Here is a 15,527-nt window from a genome sequence, read left to right as displayed (position 1 = left end):
GAGAGGTGAAGGCGACAACCACATAACATTCCATAAAGTGAACTATTTTGGCACATGGGGACCAAATCTCAGTGGTCTAAGCATCAGATTTAAAATACACCTATGTCTTCCTGTAATGTGGGCTTATGGAGTTGTGGGAAGCTTAGGTTTGCTTGTATCGCAACAGAAGTGTATGTGGGAGAGTCAAGGGATTTCTGAAATCCACAAGGTTTGCTGCTAATGTTTATGTATCTACATTCACAAAGCTTTATGTATCTTAATAATTAGCCCACTATCTGTGGAAAGATGAGGACTGGAATACAAAGCACAAAAGGAAGAAAACTTCCAAAAGATAACTGCATACTAAAAAGGTAGATGATACAAAGAGGAGACACGAGTGAAAATTCATAGACCTAGCAGAGCACACAATGCTGGGAGAATGAAGATAGGGATAATTCTGGTAAATGTAAATTCAAGTCACAAGTTACATATTGTGATATTCTTGTTCCAAGACTTCATTACAGTTCAACTGCAGAACTAGCTCGGGAAGTCTCAGGCCCCAGAGAATGATATGTTATAAGCATTAAACTCATTAGAGAAACAAAACAGAATGAAAAACAATCCCAGCATCATTTTTCTTATTTGCACCTGGGCTTGCTGATGTTGTTTCTGCTGCTTTCCCATGTTTTTAAGCTGCAGAGGAATCATGCAAGAGAACTGCATTTCTGAGACCTCAAAGTACCTGTGACACCTTATTAGTGAGTGAACTGTCTTGTTCCATCAACTCAAGCACCTTATTCATGCACTTTATCCCCTACTTTTTCCCCTTTCTGTAATACGCACAGGGATACCAACAAGCATGGAACAAACCTCAAATTAACCTAACAAGACAGTTGTAGAAATGATCTACTGAGAATAAACCCATGTTTGAAGAATCCAGGATAACCAAGTACTGAACACAAAAGACGGGGGTGGGGTGCATGCATTAAAAACGTAGCGTCATAAAAAATTGATAGCATGTTAGCGGTTTCACACTGATGTGCACTAGAGGAGATGGGTAGGCAATTAATTTATATACCACTATAACTCCAGAGGTTAGAGCCAAATATGAGGCTAATTTCCAACATTTCGTACTTGCTTTTGGCTCTCTCCATATAGACAGATTTAGTTATTCATTTTACCTCAGGCAGTTCCCTATGCATGTAGCAGTCAGCAGCCACTTAGGTTAATTTATAATGACTGGAACAGAATAATACATGCTGTTTTATTATCCAATTCACTAGACACTAATACTGCTCTAAAACTCAGTTCCAGGGCAATGATTGATACAAACGTCAAAAATATGAGGTTAAAATTGGACATGGAAACTCAGAAACAAACCATGAACTGGTATGAAGAAGTCAGCTCCAGGAAAACATGCCAAATTGGATTTTCTGATAGTGTCTTCCTGCACTCAATGCATTTACAGACATTCTGGCCAAACTGGAATTCTGTATCACCGAGGTAATGATGAGGCCCTGAAAAATTATCTGCAATTTCACCACAATGGGTTCCCGTCAGCTGGATCTCTGCATGTTTTCTCAGTGAACTCATTCCTGCTGATCCCAACAAGACTTGTATTGTTAAATCTAGGAAAAGGCTATCAACACCATGCAAACTTGTCTTGTGATCCTAGGCACTGTGTCAAATGATGATGGTTTGGGTCACGTCTCTGCACTAATATCAGATCAGCTCAGGGGTCAGTAGAGTTAGTTTACTCCCAGTTTAAGCACTGTGCTTATTTTAGTGAGAGAAATATGTGTTCTCGAACAATACTTCCAACTGTAAAGCTAAGTTCTGTATTGCATAAGAGGTACAATAAAGTTGTAAGATGCACAAAGAGACCAATTTTAAAAACTAGCCACGTAACACTAGAACCTGCTTGTCACATGCAAAAGACACATTTGTGCTCAGGGCAGATTAAAAAACTACTCTGGAGATTATGTTAAACTAGAAGTAGATAACGGTGGCGCACAGAATTAATGAGAGGTTAGGCCTGCTAGCGCAACTTTTTTCTCAGTGAAAGACTTTAGTACTACAGCTATGCAATATAACATGTTATTGTTCAGTTTCTCAGACAGAGAAACAATTTTACTTTTGTCATTTGTCCTACAGGAGACATTCCCTCATTCACTTCAATGTACAAGGCACTGCTATTGCAATATCACTCTCATCATCATGCTGTGCTAATTTTAAAGGTGATTCCATAAGGTTTGCAAGACAAAGAATTGTCCAAGGGAAAACAGAATGAACCTCCAACATTTGAGGATAATTGCTAATCAGGAAGTCTTCTAACATACGGGTTTCTAATAAAAAAGAAAACCTGGGTTCAAATGCAAGGAGTGCAGTCCACATTGTTAAGCCCCTTTTTGTTCTGATACTAAAAGGCAAGCTTAACTTACCTGGTAATGAACTCTCTGTGTAGTAGAAGTTACCGACTGCAAGTCCTAGTAGGAGGATGAAAGACATGCCGATGATGAAAAAAATCAAAGCAAAAAGAGCTGTTTGCAGTCTACTACCTGAAGTGGTTGGGCAAACACAAATAATTTTGCAAGTGTTTCTCACTGGTTTTAAGTATATTAAGTAAACACCACAGAATAGTCATGGTAAGCTCACTTAAAGGTTAGATTTGCATACATTCTGTGAAAAAAAAAAAAGGTTATTAAAATATAGAGATTATGTTAATGGATCTTCACTGATTTGTTGCATGAAAACTTTAGAATATCAGCACTAAAATGAAAGAAAATATACTAAAATCCATAAATCTTATTTGCAAATATTTCTGAGCAATTAATGCACTAAAGAAAAGCGCTGGCAGCTCTCCCTGTTTTAAGACAACCTCATGCCAGGGAGGTCATATCAGAATGACCCTGGCATTTAGAAGGGTTCAGGAATCTAATTTATTTTAATAGAGATTTTGTCAAATAGTTTTAGCTCATGAAATAGCCTACCAAAATGCCTGACCTACAGACCATAGCTCCCCAGTTGTCATGCAAGTTGGCAGAGTGCAGAAAGCCTTGGCACCTCATTCCCAGCAAATGGGTCTGAGCCAAACCAAGCAAAAAAAGTAGTACAAACCCTGCAAAAGGTTGGAGAAACACAGTTTCTCCACAACCACTATGAGTAATTGTCCTGGTTTCAGCTGGGATAAAGTTAATTTTCTTCATAGTAGCTGGTATAGTGCTGTGTTTTGGATTTAGCATGAGAATAATATTGATAACATGCCAATGTTTTAGTTGTTGTTAAATAGTGTTTACACCAGTCAAGGACTTTTCAGCTTCCTGTGCTCTGCTGGGTGCACAAGAAGTTGGGAGGAGACACAGCCAGGACAGCTAACCCCAACTGACCCAAGGGATATTCCACACCATATGACGTCATGCTCAGTGTATAAACTGGGGGCAGTTGGCTGGGCGGTGACAATCCCTGCTTGGGGATGGGCTGGGCATTTGTTGGTGGGTGGCAAGCAATTGTATCGTGCATCACTTGCTTTGTATATTACTATTATTATTGCTACCATTATTACTATTATTATAATTTTAGTTTATTTTATTTCAATTATTAAACTGTTCTTATCTCAACCCACAAGTTTTCTCACTTTACTCTTCTGATTCTCCCTTCCTTTCCACCCGGGGGATGTGAGCAAGCAGCTGCGTGGTGCTTAGTTGCTAGCTAGGGTTAAACCACAACAGTAATTCAACTAGAACTTCTAGCTGTGCTTCCTCCAGGGCTGTACAACTTTTCTCCACCCAATACTGGCCATATTAAGTTGCCTGAGCTCAGTCTGAGATCACATTAGTAACCTGCTGAGAATCTCATCCTTATTATTTCAATTCAATTTTCCATCACCGGATATCTCAAATACGCATCACCTTACAATACGGTTTCATGCCTGATAACAATAGCCAGACCTCAGGTATGAATGTTCAGAAATATATTTGATGAAGGGAATCCTGGCTGAAATGCAAAAAAGTGAAAGCCTGTAGTCAGATACTAAGGCCCATATTCAGGCTGCAAGTGCAGAGTTTCAAAACCTCAGGGAAGTAGGTGGCTCCCAGAGTTCAGCAGAAGGGATGAGGTTCATAGTTCCTATGTAAATTGGACCACCTATTTAGAAACCTCCATAATGTCCTCACACTTGTAAATGTTGTTAAAAGAGATTGCTAAAAGACTAAAAACAGTCAGAGACAGTATGTTAATGAAAATCCATCATCTTTATCACTAAACGCATACACACTTAGAATTATTCAGGTAATGGGGCATTTGGAGGCTCCATTTCCCAGACTGTTTTGTAGAATAGACTTTTGGTAAGGCAAGGTGTTCAAGACAATAAAAGCAACTTTATTATTAGCTGCATAGGCATGCAGTTCTTTGTATTTGGAAACATCTTGCTGGTATTTGTAGTATTTATTGATGTCTCAGATTACTCCATGAAAGCATTAGAGAATGACGTTTGCATAATTAGACCCACTCGAATACCACGTTGTTTATCCTTACATAACACACTTTCTAGTCAATAATTTGTGTAATTTCAGCAAGGTTTGTGGAGAGTCCTAGTATACCATTCTACTTCAAGGAGAAGCAAACACACCCATCCACGTCAATTCTGTTATCATTTAAAAGGAGTCAGTATCACTTTTCAGTTCCTGTTTAGAAAATATTTTTCAGTGCTACTCCTGCTTTTACTATCATACCATAACTCTAAAGTTTTGTTTTCAGTGGTAGGCAAACCGCAGTACTCTCAATATACAGTCGCTGCAACTATTAGACATCTGTACTCAGAACCAAAAGAAGCATAACACGAATTAATATATGACACCTGAACTCACAAAGCACTCACCTCTTGTAGACGGTCAATGTACATACGACAGGTCTCCAAGTCACAATCTCCTCGTACTACTATAATTCCTAGGGGGATGGCTGGAAAATCAAAACCGAAGAAAAGTGTCTTCAGCTGCAGTGTCTTGAGCTTTAAAAGGTTTGCAATATGCTTCATTGTTTTTTTAAATAATGTCCTCACAAAAGCTTTCTGCTATCTAAATCTTAACAGTCATTTAAAAGCAGGAACTTAGTATTCATCAGTAGTTTCACCCGTTTATAATTATCAAATATTTTTGTTTTCAGCTATCTTTTATACTGAAGGAGCTAAAACAGATTCAGTTGAATTGTGTACTTCGTTGTCTAATGTCAAAATCAATTATTAACTGCAAAGAAAGGAACATATCCCAGACCAAGAGTTTAGGGGTGTGCATCGAAATAAGAGTGTGATATTTCATTTTCAAAACTCTTAAAAGTCTACAAAAATTATTTAGGGTCATAAAAGTCACAGCCTAAAGTCACAGCCTGATTTCAGAGAAAACTGTCCATCACCATGTTATTTTGATGTATTTTGATGCTTTCAAATCAAAACAGACACTATTCCACCTACACACAAAATTGACACGATTCCATGTTTTCTCAGAGAAAAATGAGGACTTGTAAAAATACTGCAAATCATTCCCCTCAGCTGAAGGCAGCACTTTTAATAACAGGGGATTTAGGTTTCCACAACCATTCTGTTCTTGCAGCCAAAAAAAATCCACAAAAGAACAACAGAGAAAAAAGTGTATGTGGGTCCACAAGGAAGGTACCAAGAGAGCTACCTACTAAGAGCTCATGAAATAAGGAGGAAAAAAATGAAAACTTGAATCCCTGATTTTCTAAAACTAAATCACTGAATTAAGTCCTTTTTTTCTCCCTGGAGGATCTTTAATCAAACAATGGCCCAAAAAAGTAGGGGAGCAGCAGGAGAGAGATTTATATCCTCATATGAAGTATCCCAGAAGGAGAGCAGAATGTCAACACATAAATAATTTTGGGAATTGGAAAACAAGAAGGAACATAAAGTCACTGACAGTTCTGAGATAAATATTAAAAACAACTGTGCTTCAGCCCCTCCTGCCATTCAAAAGAAGTTGATTGGGAGGGAGAGATATTTGTCTCCTGAAAAGCTCTTTATTATTAGAAGAGAATAAGACAGTGCTAAAACATAATGGGGAATGTGTCTTATATTTTTGAGGCCCGCCAAGGCCAGAAGCACAAAGAGAAGCTCAGTGGTCTCAGGAAGGGGAGAACCTATGGCGGTCGAGGTCATTACGGGCCTTAGAAGCCAACGCAGAGTTCTGGGGACATACCAACAATGCTTCCAGCATCATGTTTGGAAAGCAATCTGAGCAGCAGAACAGCTATGAACCCAGGAAAGTGAGAAGCAGGGTGAAAAACTGGAGGGAGAAGCAAGAAAAAGAGGAAAGGATAGGCAGGAAGACTAGGGAAGAAGGGAAGAGCTTGCACGTGTCCTGAAGCAACACCACCATCTGATAGCGACCCCAATCCACCTGCTCATTTTCAGAAAGGCCAGAAGGGAACAGTGCTCATTGCAACCTCCCAGATTTTTTCATTACAGAACAGAGACTGAGAGAACGAGGGTCAATCACAAGCTTTGCTTTACACACTCTGATGTTCTGGGTTACAGACTGATTCTCTTTGCTTAGTGTTTATTATTGCTTAACCTGCTCTGACAAGAGACCCTTAAGCTCTTTGTAGAGACTACTTAATGGCTATCAAGTTTCAATTCAGCAGATCCCTCTGCAGTCCCTACTGAAAGAAGCATTTGTTAAAATTCATTTATAGCACTAAAAGTGAATTGCAGCAGACACGACTACACCTCCAATAGCTACAGAGCACTAGGGAACGACACCACTGGCTTATAAACTGTCACCACTGATTTTGTCTCTTTTATATTGAATTCCTTCCTTCATAGATGAGTATATGCACTTAATGAAGACCAGAGTTTTGACCTGCTGAAACAACACTGCTACTGTAGAACCGAAATCCATAACTATCACCGCCCCTGACAGCCCAAAGGAGAAGGGCCTTAAAACACTTGGAATTCTAAAGAAATCCACCAGAATGTCTGAAAACCATACACTAATATGCAATAGATAGTTTAGTGGTGACATTTATGGGCCTCCTCCATATGAGTTAAGAAGAAAGTCATGATTCACAGGTGTAATTAAATTATGCCACATCTGTTCTTGGCAGTCATAGAACAGTTCTGGAGTTCTGGGCTGGGTGACTTTGTTCGTAAAAAGAGATGTGTGACATTTGCTGCCTGGAAATCCTGAATTAGTATGACCTATGGATTAATGGGGCAAAGGGATAAGGGATAAGGTATGTGAGGTGGGTCTCAAATGGTTCCATTCCATATTGTTCCCGCTTACTTGAAAAACCTTTTAAGTCATTACTGGATAATGCTAAAGCATATGCTAAAACTATTGCTTGCCAAAGGCTTTTTTGTGGTTCTTTTTTTTGTTTGTTTACTGGTGTGGTTTTTGTTTTGTGTTTTTTTTTTGCAAGACCCATTTGGCTTTCAGCAAGGAAAATGTTTTCAGACCTCATTTTTATCATAAACCACAGTAAATATGTACAATGCAGCCAAGATTTTCAGTGTGCTTCACAATAGCTGCTGTGTGAAAACAAAAGCAAATCCCTAATGATCTGTAATGGGATAGAAACTATGGGATTGTTGCTTATTCTAAATATAGGGCAATGCTCTGTAATAGGGGTAAAATGAGGTATAAGTTATGATGGATCAGCTAAAGGCATAAAGTTAATATGCATGGCCTTCAGCATCATTGTGGGCACTTCCATTCAGGAATAAATGAACTTCTACCTTTTCTGAATAGCCCTGTGTGGATGAGGCTGTGGACAGTAGAGAACAGTGCTGTGGGACACAGCAATTACTAGATACGCCAGGTGAGAGATGGGAGGGCAAAGTCTTACATTATGAGCACAGGCACTACAGAGAAACTTTCCCCATACACCCTCCACTCCTGTGAATATATGGCTAAATCCAAACATGGGAATATGCCAAAAAGAAGGGATAGTCTTAGATCGTGAGCCAAGCCACAGCACTCAAGTGCCAGATACTTTTCTCCCAAGGCGCCTGCTCTTCTGGCCCCTTGCATCCAGCTCCCAATTTCTTTGTGCTCCCTGAATAGTGAAAAGGGCTTTGTCCAGGGAGCTGTGGCTACAGACGTTAACGCTGCAGTGATGAGCAGCAGTGCAAGAACCCCAGGAGATGAGACAGGTAGACAGTTGCTTCCTATTCTGAACCAGTACTGTGGAAAGATTTTTGCTTCCAGCAACACTAACCAAAATCGAGTATCAGCAGGAGGAGGGTGGGATAGGTGAAACAATACGGCTAGCATGATACTCTAATTGATTGCAAGATTAGTAGTGCTTTCCTATGTCCTCATGAAATTAGCTTTGGAATTTGTAAACAAAGAAGAAATCTTCTACCTGTTAACTGCCCATTATGCGGAATACCAAAAGCTAGTGAACTCTTTAATAGTAGTGAGAACACAAATGGAAGAGGCCTGAATATACTGCATATGACACCATGAAGAAAAACCAAAATTCAATTAACTACCCTGTTTATTGTTATGAAAGGATTCAATCTGTGATCTCAACACCATGATTAACCTACTCAAATCCCAAACAAAACACCCTCAAGGCAGATCATTAAGGGAGATGTGAATGCCAGGAAAACTCATTCCCAGTCTGACATACCTCAGGGGACTGGAGAGATTAGACAGTGGGTTGTAAATGTTTAATGTAGCAAATAAAGGAACCTCACTACTGAAGATGTTATAAGACAATCATTTTCCTGAGGGGTTTCCACGGATATTAGAAATGTGAAAGACCAAGTAAATTCTTGAGAGAGAATTCTAAAATATTCAGACATTTGTATTAAAAGGTTTGGCTTTCCCAGTATGGCTTTAGCATTACTGAGTTTGTACAGAAGGATTTTCTCACCACACAAATCTAAGCCACATGTCTCTTCAGATCCGTTTTGTTTATTATACTGACAAAAACTAAGCCTCCTTAGATTCATTGGTTGCCAGTTTTCTTGGCAGTAGTGGCCCAATTTTAAAATCTTCACATTAGGAGATACAACAAAATGGAGGTTATCATAGTAAACCAGAGCACATTTGAGAAGGTAGTCATCCCCTCCAGGCTCTCAGTGACTTCTCCAGTACCCTGCCACAAAAAGGAAGAAGCTGCTCAAGTCAAGTGATATGAGAACTTGTCCCAAACACCACACAAAAAGAAACCGGTTATAGAAAGAAAACTATGAAGAGATGGTAGTTGAAACTGGCAGGAAATGGATATCAGGACTATGAGCTGAAAGAGGAGGTCTGGCTGCAAATTCAGTAAGGGTTTAAGATTAAGACAAGGAACAGGAACCTGAGCTGAAAGATCTGCAGAAACAGACTAAGACAGACAGGAAGGATGTGTGTGGAATCGGATAGCCAAAGGGGACAGCCAGGACTGAAAAGGTAAAAGGAAATCAGATCAGAAAAGCAATAGGAAAGGAAATGGGAGAAGTAGAATATACATGGAAAAATCTCACAGAAAACTCTTTACCAGAAAGAAATTATAGTGTGATTTCCTGGAAAGTCTGAAATGGAACTTAATATTCTTGTGTCTCCCCACTTCTCTAGGGTAAACATATATATTTACATCTCTTTGGAATACTGTCCAACTCTTGTAGTTTAAAGGAGACAGCAAACTTACAGGTGACAGTTTCCCCACTAACTCAAAAGGCAGAGGACTCTGTGGAATGTGTAGATATGCCCCATGTGGAGTCAAGAGAGGTTAGCTTTAGATTAGACATAAGGAAGAAATTCTTTACAATGAGGGCGGGGAAACAGTGGAACAGGTTGCCCAGAGAAGGTGTGGATGCCAGTGTTCAATGTCAGGAGCTTTGTGCAACCTGATCTAGTGGCAGATGTCTTTGCCCATGGCAGGGGGGTTGGAACTAGATGATCTTTAAAGGTCCCTTCCAACCCAAACCATTCTATGATTCTATAACTTAATGATACGAGATTTCAACATTTTGGATTTACTTCCTCCTCCCAACCCAGGTAATGACGTACCACGTTAAATAAATGTTACTATGACTACAAGATCAAGAGTTTAAAGTTAGAAAAAGCCAATTCTGAAGTTGCCTATTTCAGCACCTCCGTGTATTCATTGCGCTACTCCCTTTAATTATCTAGCCACATCCTCCTTTTTCTTCTGTTGTACTCCTGTGTCTTTCTAATCTCTGAATGCCCGCGCGCGTGTGTGTGTATGTATGCGAGTCAGTCAAAGTGAGAAATTTGATGTCTGGACAAAGTCCACAAGGTTCCATCCATCCAAGGGCAAAAAGAGATATTTCCTTTGATGCAAGCAATGTCTTTGGCACTTCTTCTTTGTTTTTGCCATTTCTGTTTCAGTTACAAACATTTGTCAATGGTTTGTATCTGTATAGACCAGCATGAGAATCTGGGAGCTCAATGGCAGCAGAGTTGCCAATATTGAACTCACTGCTGACTTCTAACCTCTTGGTTTCATCTTGCTGGGTGACTTCAAGCAACCCATCCAACACTCTCAGTTTCAGAACTTAAATCATTGTGACAAAAAAAAAAAATCCTCTACACAAAACAAAGCTGTTAAAGGAAGGCAGTGAAATTTAGTAGACAGTCTGTAGGTAATGTTGCCTTTTACAGAACTTCTATAGCTAAGCCACCATATCCCCTAAGAGGCCTTCTGACAAATACAAGACCATTGGTGCTTCCTTTACAGGATGGAAGAGGAGGTTTGTAGCTAGACAACCCATCTTACCTAAATCTACCCAGATCAAAGTCGATTCCCAATATGTGCACATTTCCTTGGGTGGCTAATCCCCCCTGCCCTGGATCCGTCTGCTAATTCAGGTTTCCCTCACCATATTAGTCACCTAGCAGAAGGCCCTCTGCTTTCTATGCCCTTTACATTATGGATATTCAGGATGTAAATACAAAGTCCTCAGCGTTGACCTTTTCTTATTTAGCTAGTTGCTCAAAATCACATGGAATAATCTCCAAATTAACTTCACCTGCCTTACACCTAAGCTTTGAAGTATCAGAATGCATTTCATAGATCAGTGATTCTCAAACTGTGGTAAGCATATCGCTGGTATGAGGAAGCTACAGTATCTCTGTACATGTACACATCCCAAATGACTCCCAAGCTTGTAGCTCTGTGTATCTAGGATAAGAATTCCTAGTATGACCCCAAAACCCTTGGATAACCCACAGAAATTAAAGGCAGAAACATATGTGATATAAACAGCTGGCTAGATATCAGAGACAGACAAGAATTCGAGACTAACATCACATGTTACACCACCACCCACTCCCATACACAAAGCAAGGAGGCTGCAGAGAACAGGATTGTTAGACTGCAGATAATTCAGTTGTTATACACATGGAACTCAATTTTCTTCAAAAATTGCTTTTTAATCTAGTGTGCTATTTTATTCAAGAGAAGATAAGGAACAGCTGCCTTGGTGTAAGAGACAGTGTGGGAGAACCAGAGCTGTTACAGAGCTGAGAGTTATTTCTGATACTGCCACCACTGCAGTCAGGTATGATTCCTCCTTAATCTTAGTGGTATTGAGCAAACTAAGATTGGATCTCCACTGCTAGGAGCATACAAAACAGTAAGTTAAGGGCAGTAAGAACTGGTATATTCTATTAAAAAAAAAAACGAACACTTGCTACTGCTGAGGGTAAGCTATTTCGCAGCTCCATCTTCATGGTACAAATCATAGAATCATAAAATGGTTTAGGTTGGAAGGGACCTTTACAGGTCATCTAGTCCAAACCACCTGCAGTGAGCAGGGACACCTTCACCTAGATCAGGTTGCTCAGAGCAAATCTATAGTAGAAGGTTCAAAGGGTTGAAGACCACTTGGTCACAAACTAGTTTGTTGGTTTGGTTTGTTGTTGATTTTTCTTTTAAATATAATTTCTGCATATACCTCCATTTTCAGAAATTCCTTAGCAACATTGGAAAGGGGAAAATAGCAAAATCTTCCCTTTCATTACAGCCTATTTTAAAAATAACTCAATTGTTCCCCCACAATGCTGCTTCGGATCACACCTTCCTGCAAGAACAGGAAATTGGAGAGAATGCACAGAAGATATGCAGGCAAGAGAGACAGAATTAAGTTCTGTCTACCTAGAATCATCAATGCAACTCACTTTTTGAGTATGATAGTGTTGGTTATGGTCACGTAACGTACAACTATTATATTGGGCAGAAGGTGGTGAAGCTGGTGTCTAGGGTGACAAGTGCTTGCGGCATGTATAGGGAAGTGTTAGAGAAGACAACTACATTTGCAGCAAAGAACATTACAACATAGCTAAAATGCCAACTTATATCCCTTTCTTAAAAGGGTGCATGGAAGCATTCACCCCTCCTAGCTGAAGGATCAATAAGCATCTTCTGTACCATCATCAATCATCCCACAGACAATACTGAGATGTTGACAGAAGAAAGAATGAGGAAGAAAAGAAGCAGCATGGGGAAGAAAAAAAGGGACCATTCAGAAACAGCAATTTGGTTAAATGCCATCTGCAGTGACAAGAAAAGTAGAAAGCAACAGAAGGAGAATGAGCTAAGAACAGTCATGCCCTTCAGAGGACAAAATGACATTCTTTAATTGCTCAGGAGGTTTTCAAAATTAGGTGTCTACCTCCAGCAGAGTGAAGATTAATCTTCATGGAACAGTTTGTATGAGTTGTTATATGTCAGGAAGTACAATTTTAGGTGAAGTAGTTCATAGAATCAAATCAGTATTTCAAGCAAACAAGGGGAACAAAATGTATTTACTATGAGTTAAAATTATCCAGATTTTTACACTGATGTCAGAGCTTTCAAAACTCTATTATGGAGACATGTAACAGGCAAAAAACCATAATAGCTTCTTTGCTGTTTTTCCTTCAGGGATAACAGCATAACTCGTTATAACTGGCTTCCTTTTCCTGTTCAGATTGCTGTGAGATTCTGTTTCGGTTTTCAAATGATTTAGGGAAGTAAAAGTGCTTTTAATCCTTGTGGGAAGGGAATGGATAGTAAGTGTAGTATTCTGGAATTAAGTTTTAGGTATTCTGCCAAAGCCTGGACAAATATGCAAAGTGAGCCTCTTGCAACCATCTAGCGAGACATACATGCACCTGAGAGCTACAGTCATGCGGAAGGAAGCTAACCCCAATGACAGTAACAGGTCTTGCAGAAACAGGGCCCAATACAATTGATCTTGTATTTTGCTAGTGCACAACTATTATCCACATTTAAATTTTTAATTCAGACTGACAAAATTTCAGTTATTCCCCTGCCATGGAAATTTGTTTATTCCCACTCCCCTCCCCCCATAATCACTTTCTTTGATAAAGGAAGGAGAGTCACTTCTCCCTCAGCACTCCCCCTCCTCTGCCCTTTAGCCAGGTAACTTTTAGTGGCAATGCTCCATGAAATGATTTGCTGATGAGGAAGTAGTCAGCATGTTTATTTCATACAAGTATTTAGCATGTAATAGACCCTGACAGGCAGCAATCCATAGACCTGCCACCTGAAAGCCATTTAAAATTCATCCAACTAGCTATGTCAGAAATGCAATTAAAATGGTTATCTGCTCTTCTTAAAAGGAAGATTTATGTGATTTTCCAGCTTCCTTCCTCATAAAAACTTAAGTTATGTAGTCCTCTAGGGTAACCATGCAGCTTGGTGGTTGGCTATGCCTCAGTTTCCAGATGACATGCATGCACTTTGCAGTAAGTCACAGAAAAACTGGGATGTTAGGTCTGTGCTCAGTGAAGTAAAGGGATTTTCCATTTTTCTCTTCAGGGATTCAAGGAGCAGGCTAGAATATTTAAACCAGTTTGGTTTCTGACTCTTTAAAGAGCACTTCTCTTCATGTACATAATTTCATTCAGTTGTAATTAGCATCACCAAGAAGTCCTCAAATCAAGATCACTCTCCTGAAAGGTTGGACAATTCTGATAGGAGACGCTTAAGCTCTACGTCCAGACAAATAGGCTAATGACCACCAGTGTGTGCTGTTAGTTATATGTTCTTACATAGGACATTCATAATAATTGCAAAGGGTAAGGAGAGGTATCTTTTCTGATTTATTTTAGATTGATGGGGGTATTATTTGCTTTCTTATATTTTAATGTAAAAACAGTAATGAACAAGCATCACCGAGACAGCTAAAGGAGGACAGATAGGAAAAATAAATTCATGAAGAACACCTGGGGAGAATACTCCAGTCCAGCTATGTTATATTATCAAGCTGGATGTGCAACAACTTGAAAGAGACACAAAAGGGTCTTATTGCAAATGGCCTACCAAAGCCTGAAAGCAATCTTTTTAACTCTTGATGGACAAACATCTACTTTTTAAATGAAAACCTCTTAAGCACACATCCAACAAGTGTTCAAAGACATGTGTAATCTAAAATCAAAACTCTGAGGTACTAATTCTCTGGCATTTTTTATAATGTTATCATTATGGTTTTTTGCAGGTACAAATAACATACTCATTTACAACTGCAGTGACAACAGTGTAAGGAGTTGTATATTTTGTGTCAGAACATGTAAATGGCTCTTAAGGACTACATAACATATAATAAACACACACATACAAAATTTATGTCCATAGTGAGGATGAATGAGGATAGTTCTCAGATGGGCGACCATAAGATGAACCATCAAATGAACCAGATTGTTTCTGACAGGGTTGTATAGATGTGGGTTCAATATGGCCTGAAGTCTACTCAAGGTCAAACACTCAATTTAAACTTGAAATAAATTCCTCTCCAGTGAGCCGTAATCCTCATCCTGTTAAAATTCCTCTCAGTCCAGTGATGAAGACTTTGATTGTTTTAATTATGATCAAAATCCACTAACAGAAACTTCAGAAAAGGCTGTCAGGACCTATAGTAAAATTTCAGCCATTTCAGCTCTTTTGTTGGAAGGTGAGCTGGTGAACTGGGAAAATAAGGAGGAGTGGAAGTGAAACAGTTTAATAATCTTCCAACAGTAAGATAAGCAAACCAATTAAAAGGATTGTCATCCTGTAATTACCAGAGAGCTCTGTATTACAGAGGGAGCTGAAGCTTTGTTGCACAACGAACAGTCATGCTTGTAATTTAATCTGAATAATGAGCCAGATGCATGAACAAGACTACTAAATCGTTATCACAAGCAGCCATGTCCCTAAGTGATTAATGACTCTGTGTGTCACCAAGGAAAGGCCACTTTTAAGTTTGGATTGTCAACATCAATGTTGTGAAAGCAACCGACTGTCTGCTTTTGCCTTACCCCTGAATGTGGCAATTAAAACATTTTATGAGGAAACAAAATAGTGATTATTCTCTTATGTGGAAAACTGAAGGCTGATAAAGAATAAGGGACTCAGGAAGCCAGATTTGTCTCCCGAGATAAATGCACCTGTGCAAGAAAGGTGAGAGCACATTCTCAACATGAAATTAATCATGGTCCCCGACTCAGTTTCAAATTTGGTGCTAATCATAATCACACAGAATCACAGGTTGGAAGGGACCCTCAGGGATCATCTAGTCCAACAATAGTTTCATA

At 39.3% G+C, this 15,527-nt stretch overlaps 1 protein-coding gene across 3 annotated transcripts in view; it reads right to left on the bottom strand.

Moving 5' to 3' along the window:
• The window catches only part of DGKI (diacylglycerol kinase iota), a 146,405-nt gene that overhangs the window by 59,378 nt on the left and 71,500 nt on the right, over positions 1-15,527 (bottom strand). For all 3 annotated transcript variants that reach the window (XM_064457441.1, XM_064457423.1, XM_064457432.1), the window contains 2 exons: positions 4,856-4,935; positions 2,421-2,465 (listed from right to left, as the gene is read on the bottom strand). In XM_064457441.1, coding sequence (XP_064313511.1) covers positions 2,421-2,465; positions 4,856-4,935 — 125 coding nt within the window. The remainder of the gene's footprint in view (positions 1-2,420; positions 2,466-4,855; positions 4,936-15,527) is intronic.

This window comes from Phalacrocorax carbo, chromosome 1 (assembly GCF_963921805.1).
Source record: "Phalacrocorax carbo chromosome 1, bPhaCar2.1, whole genome shotgun sequence".
Taxonomy (NCBI): Eukaryota; Metazoa; Chordata; class Aves; order Suliformes; family Phalacrocoracidae; genus Phalacrocorax; species Phalacrocorax carbo.
Note: the sequence above shows the minus strand (reverse complement) of the source record. Positions and strands in the feature narration are given on the sequence as shown.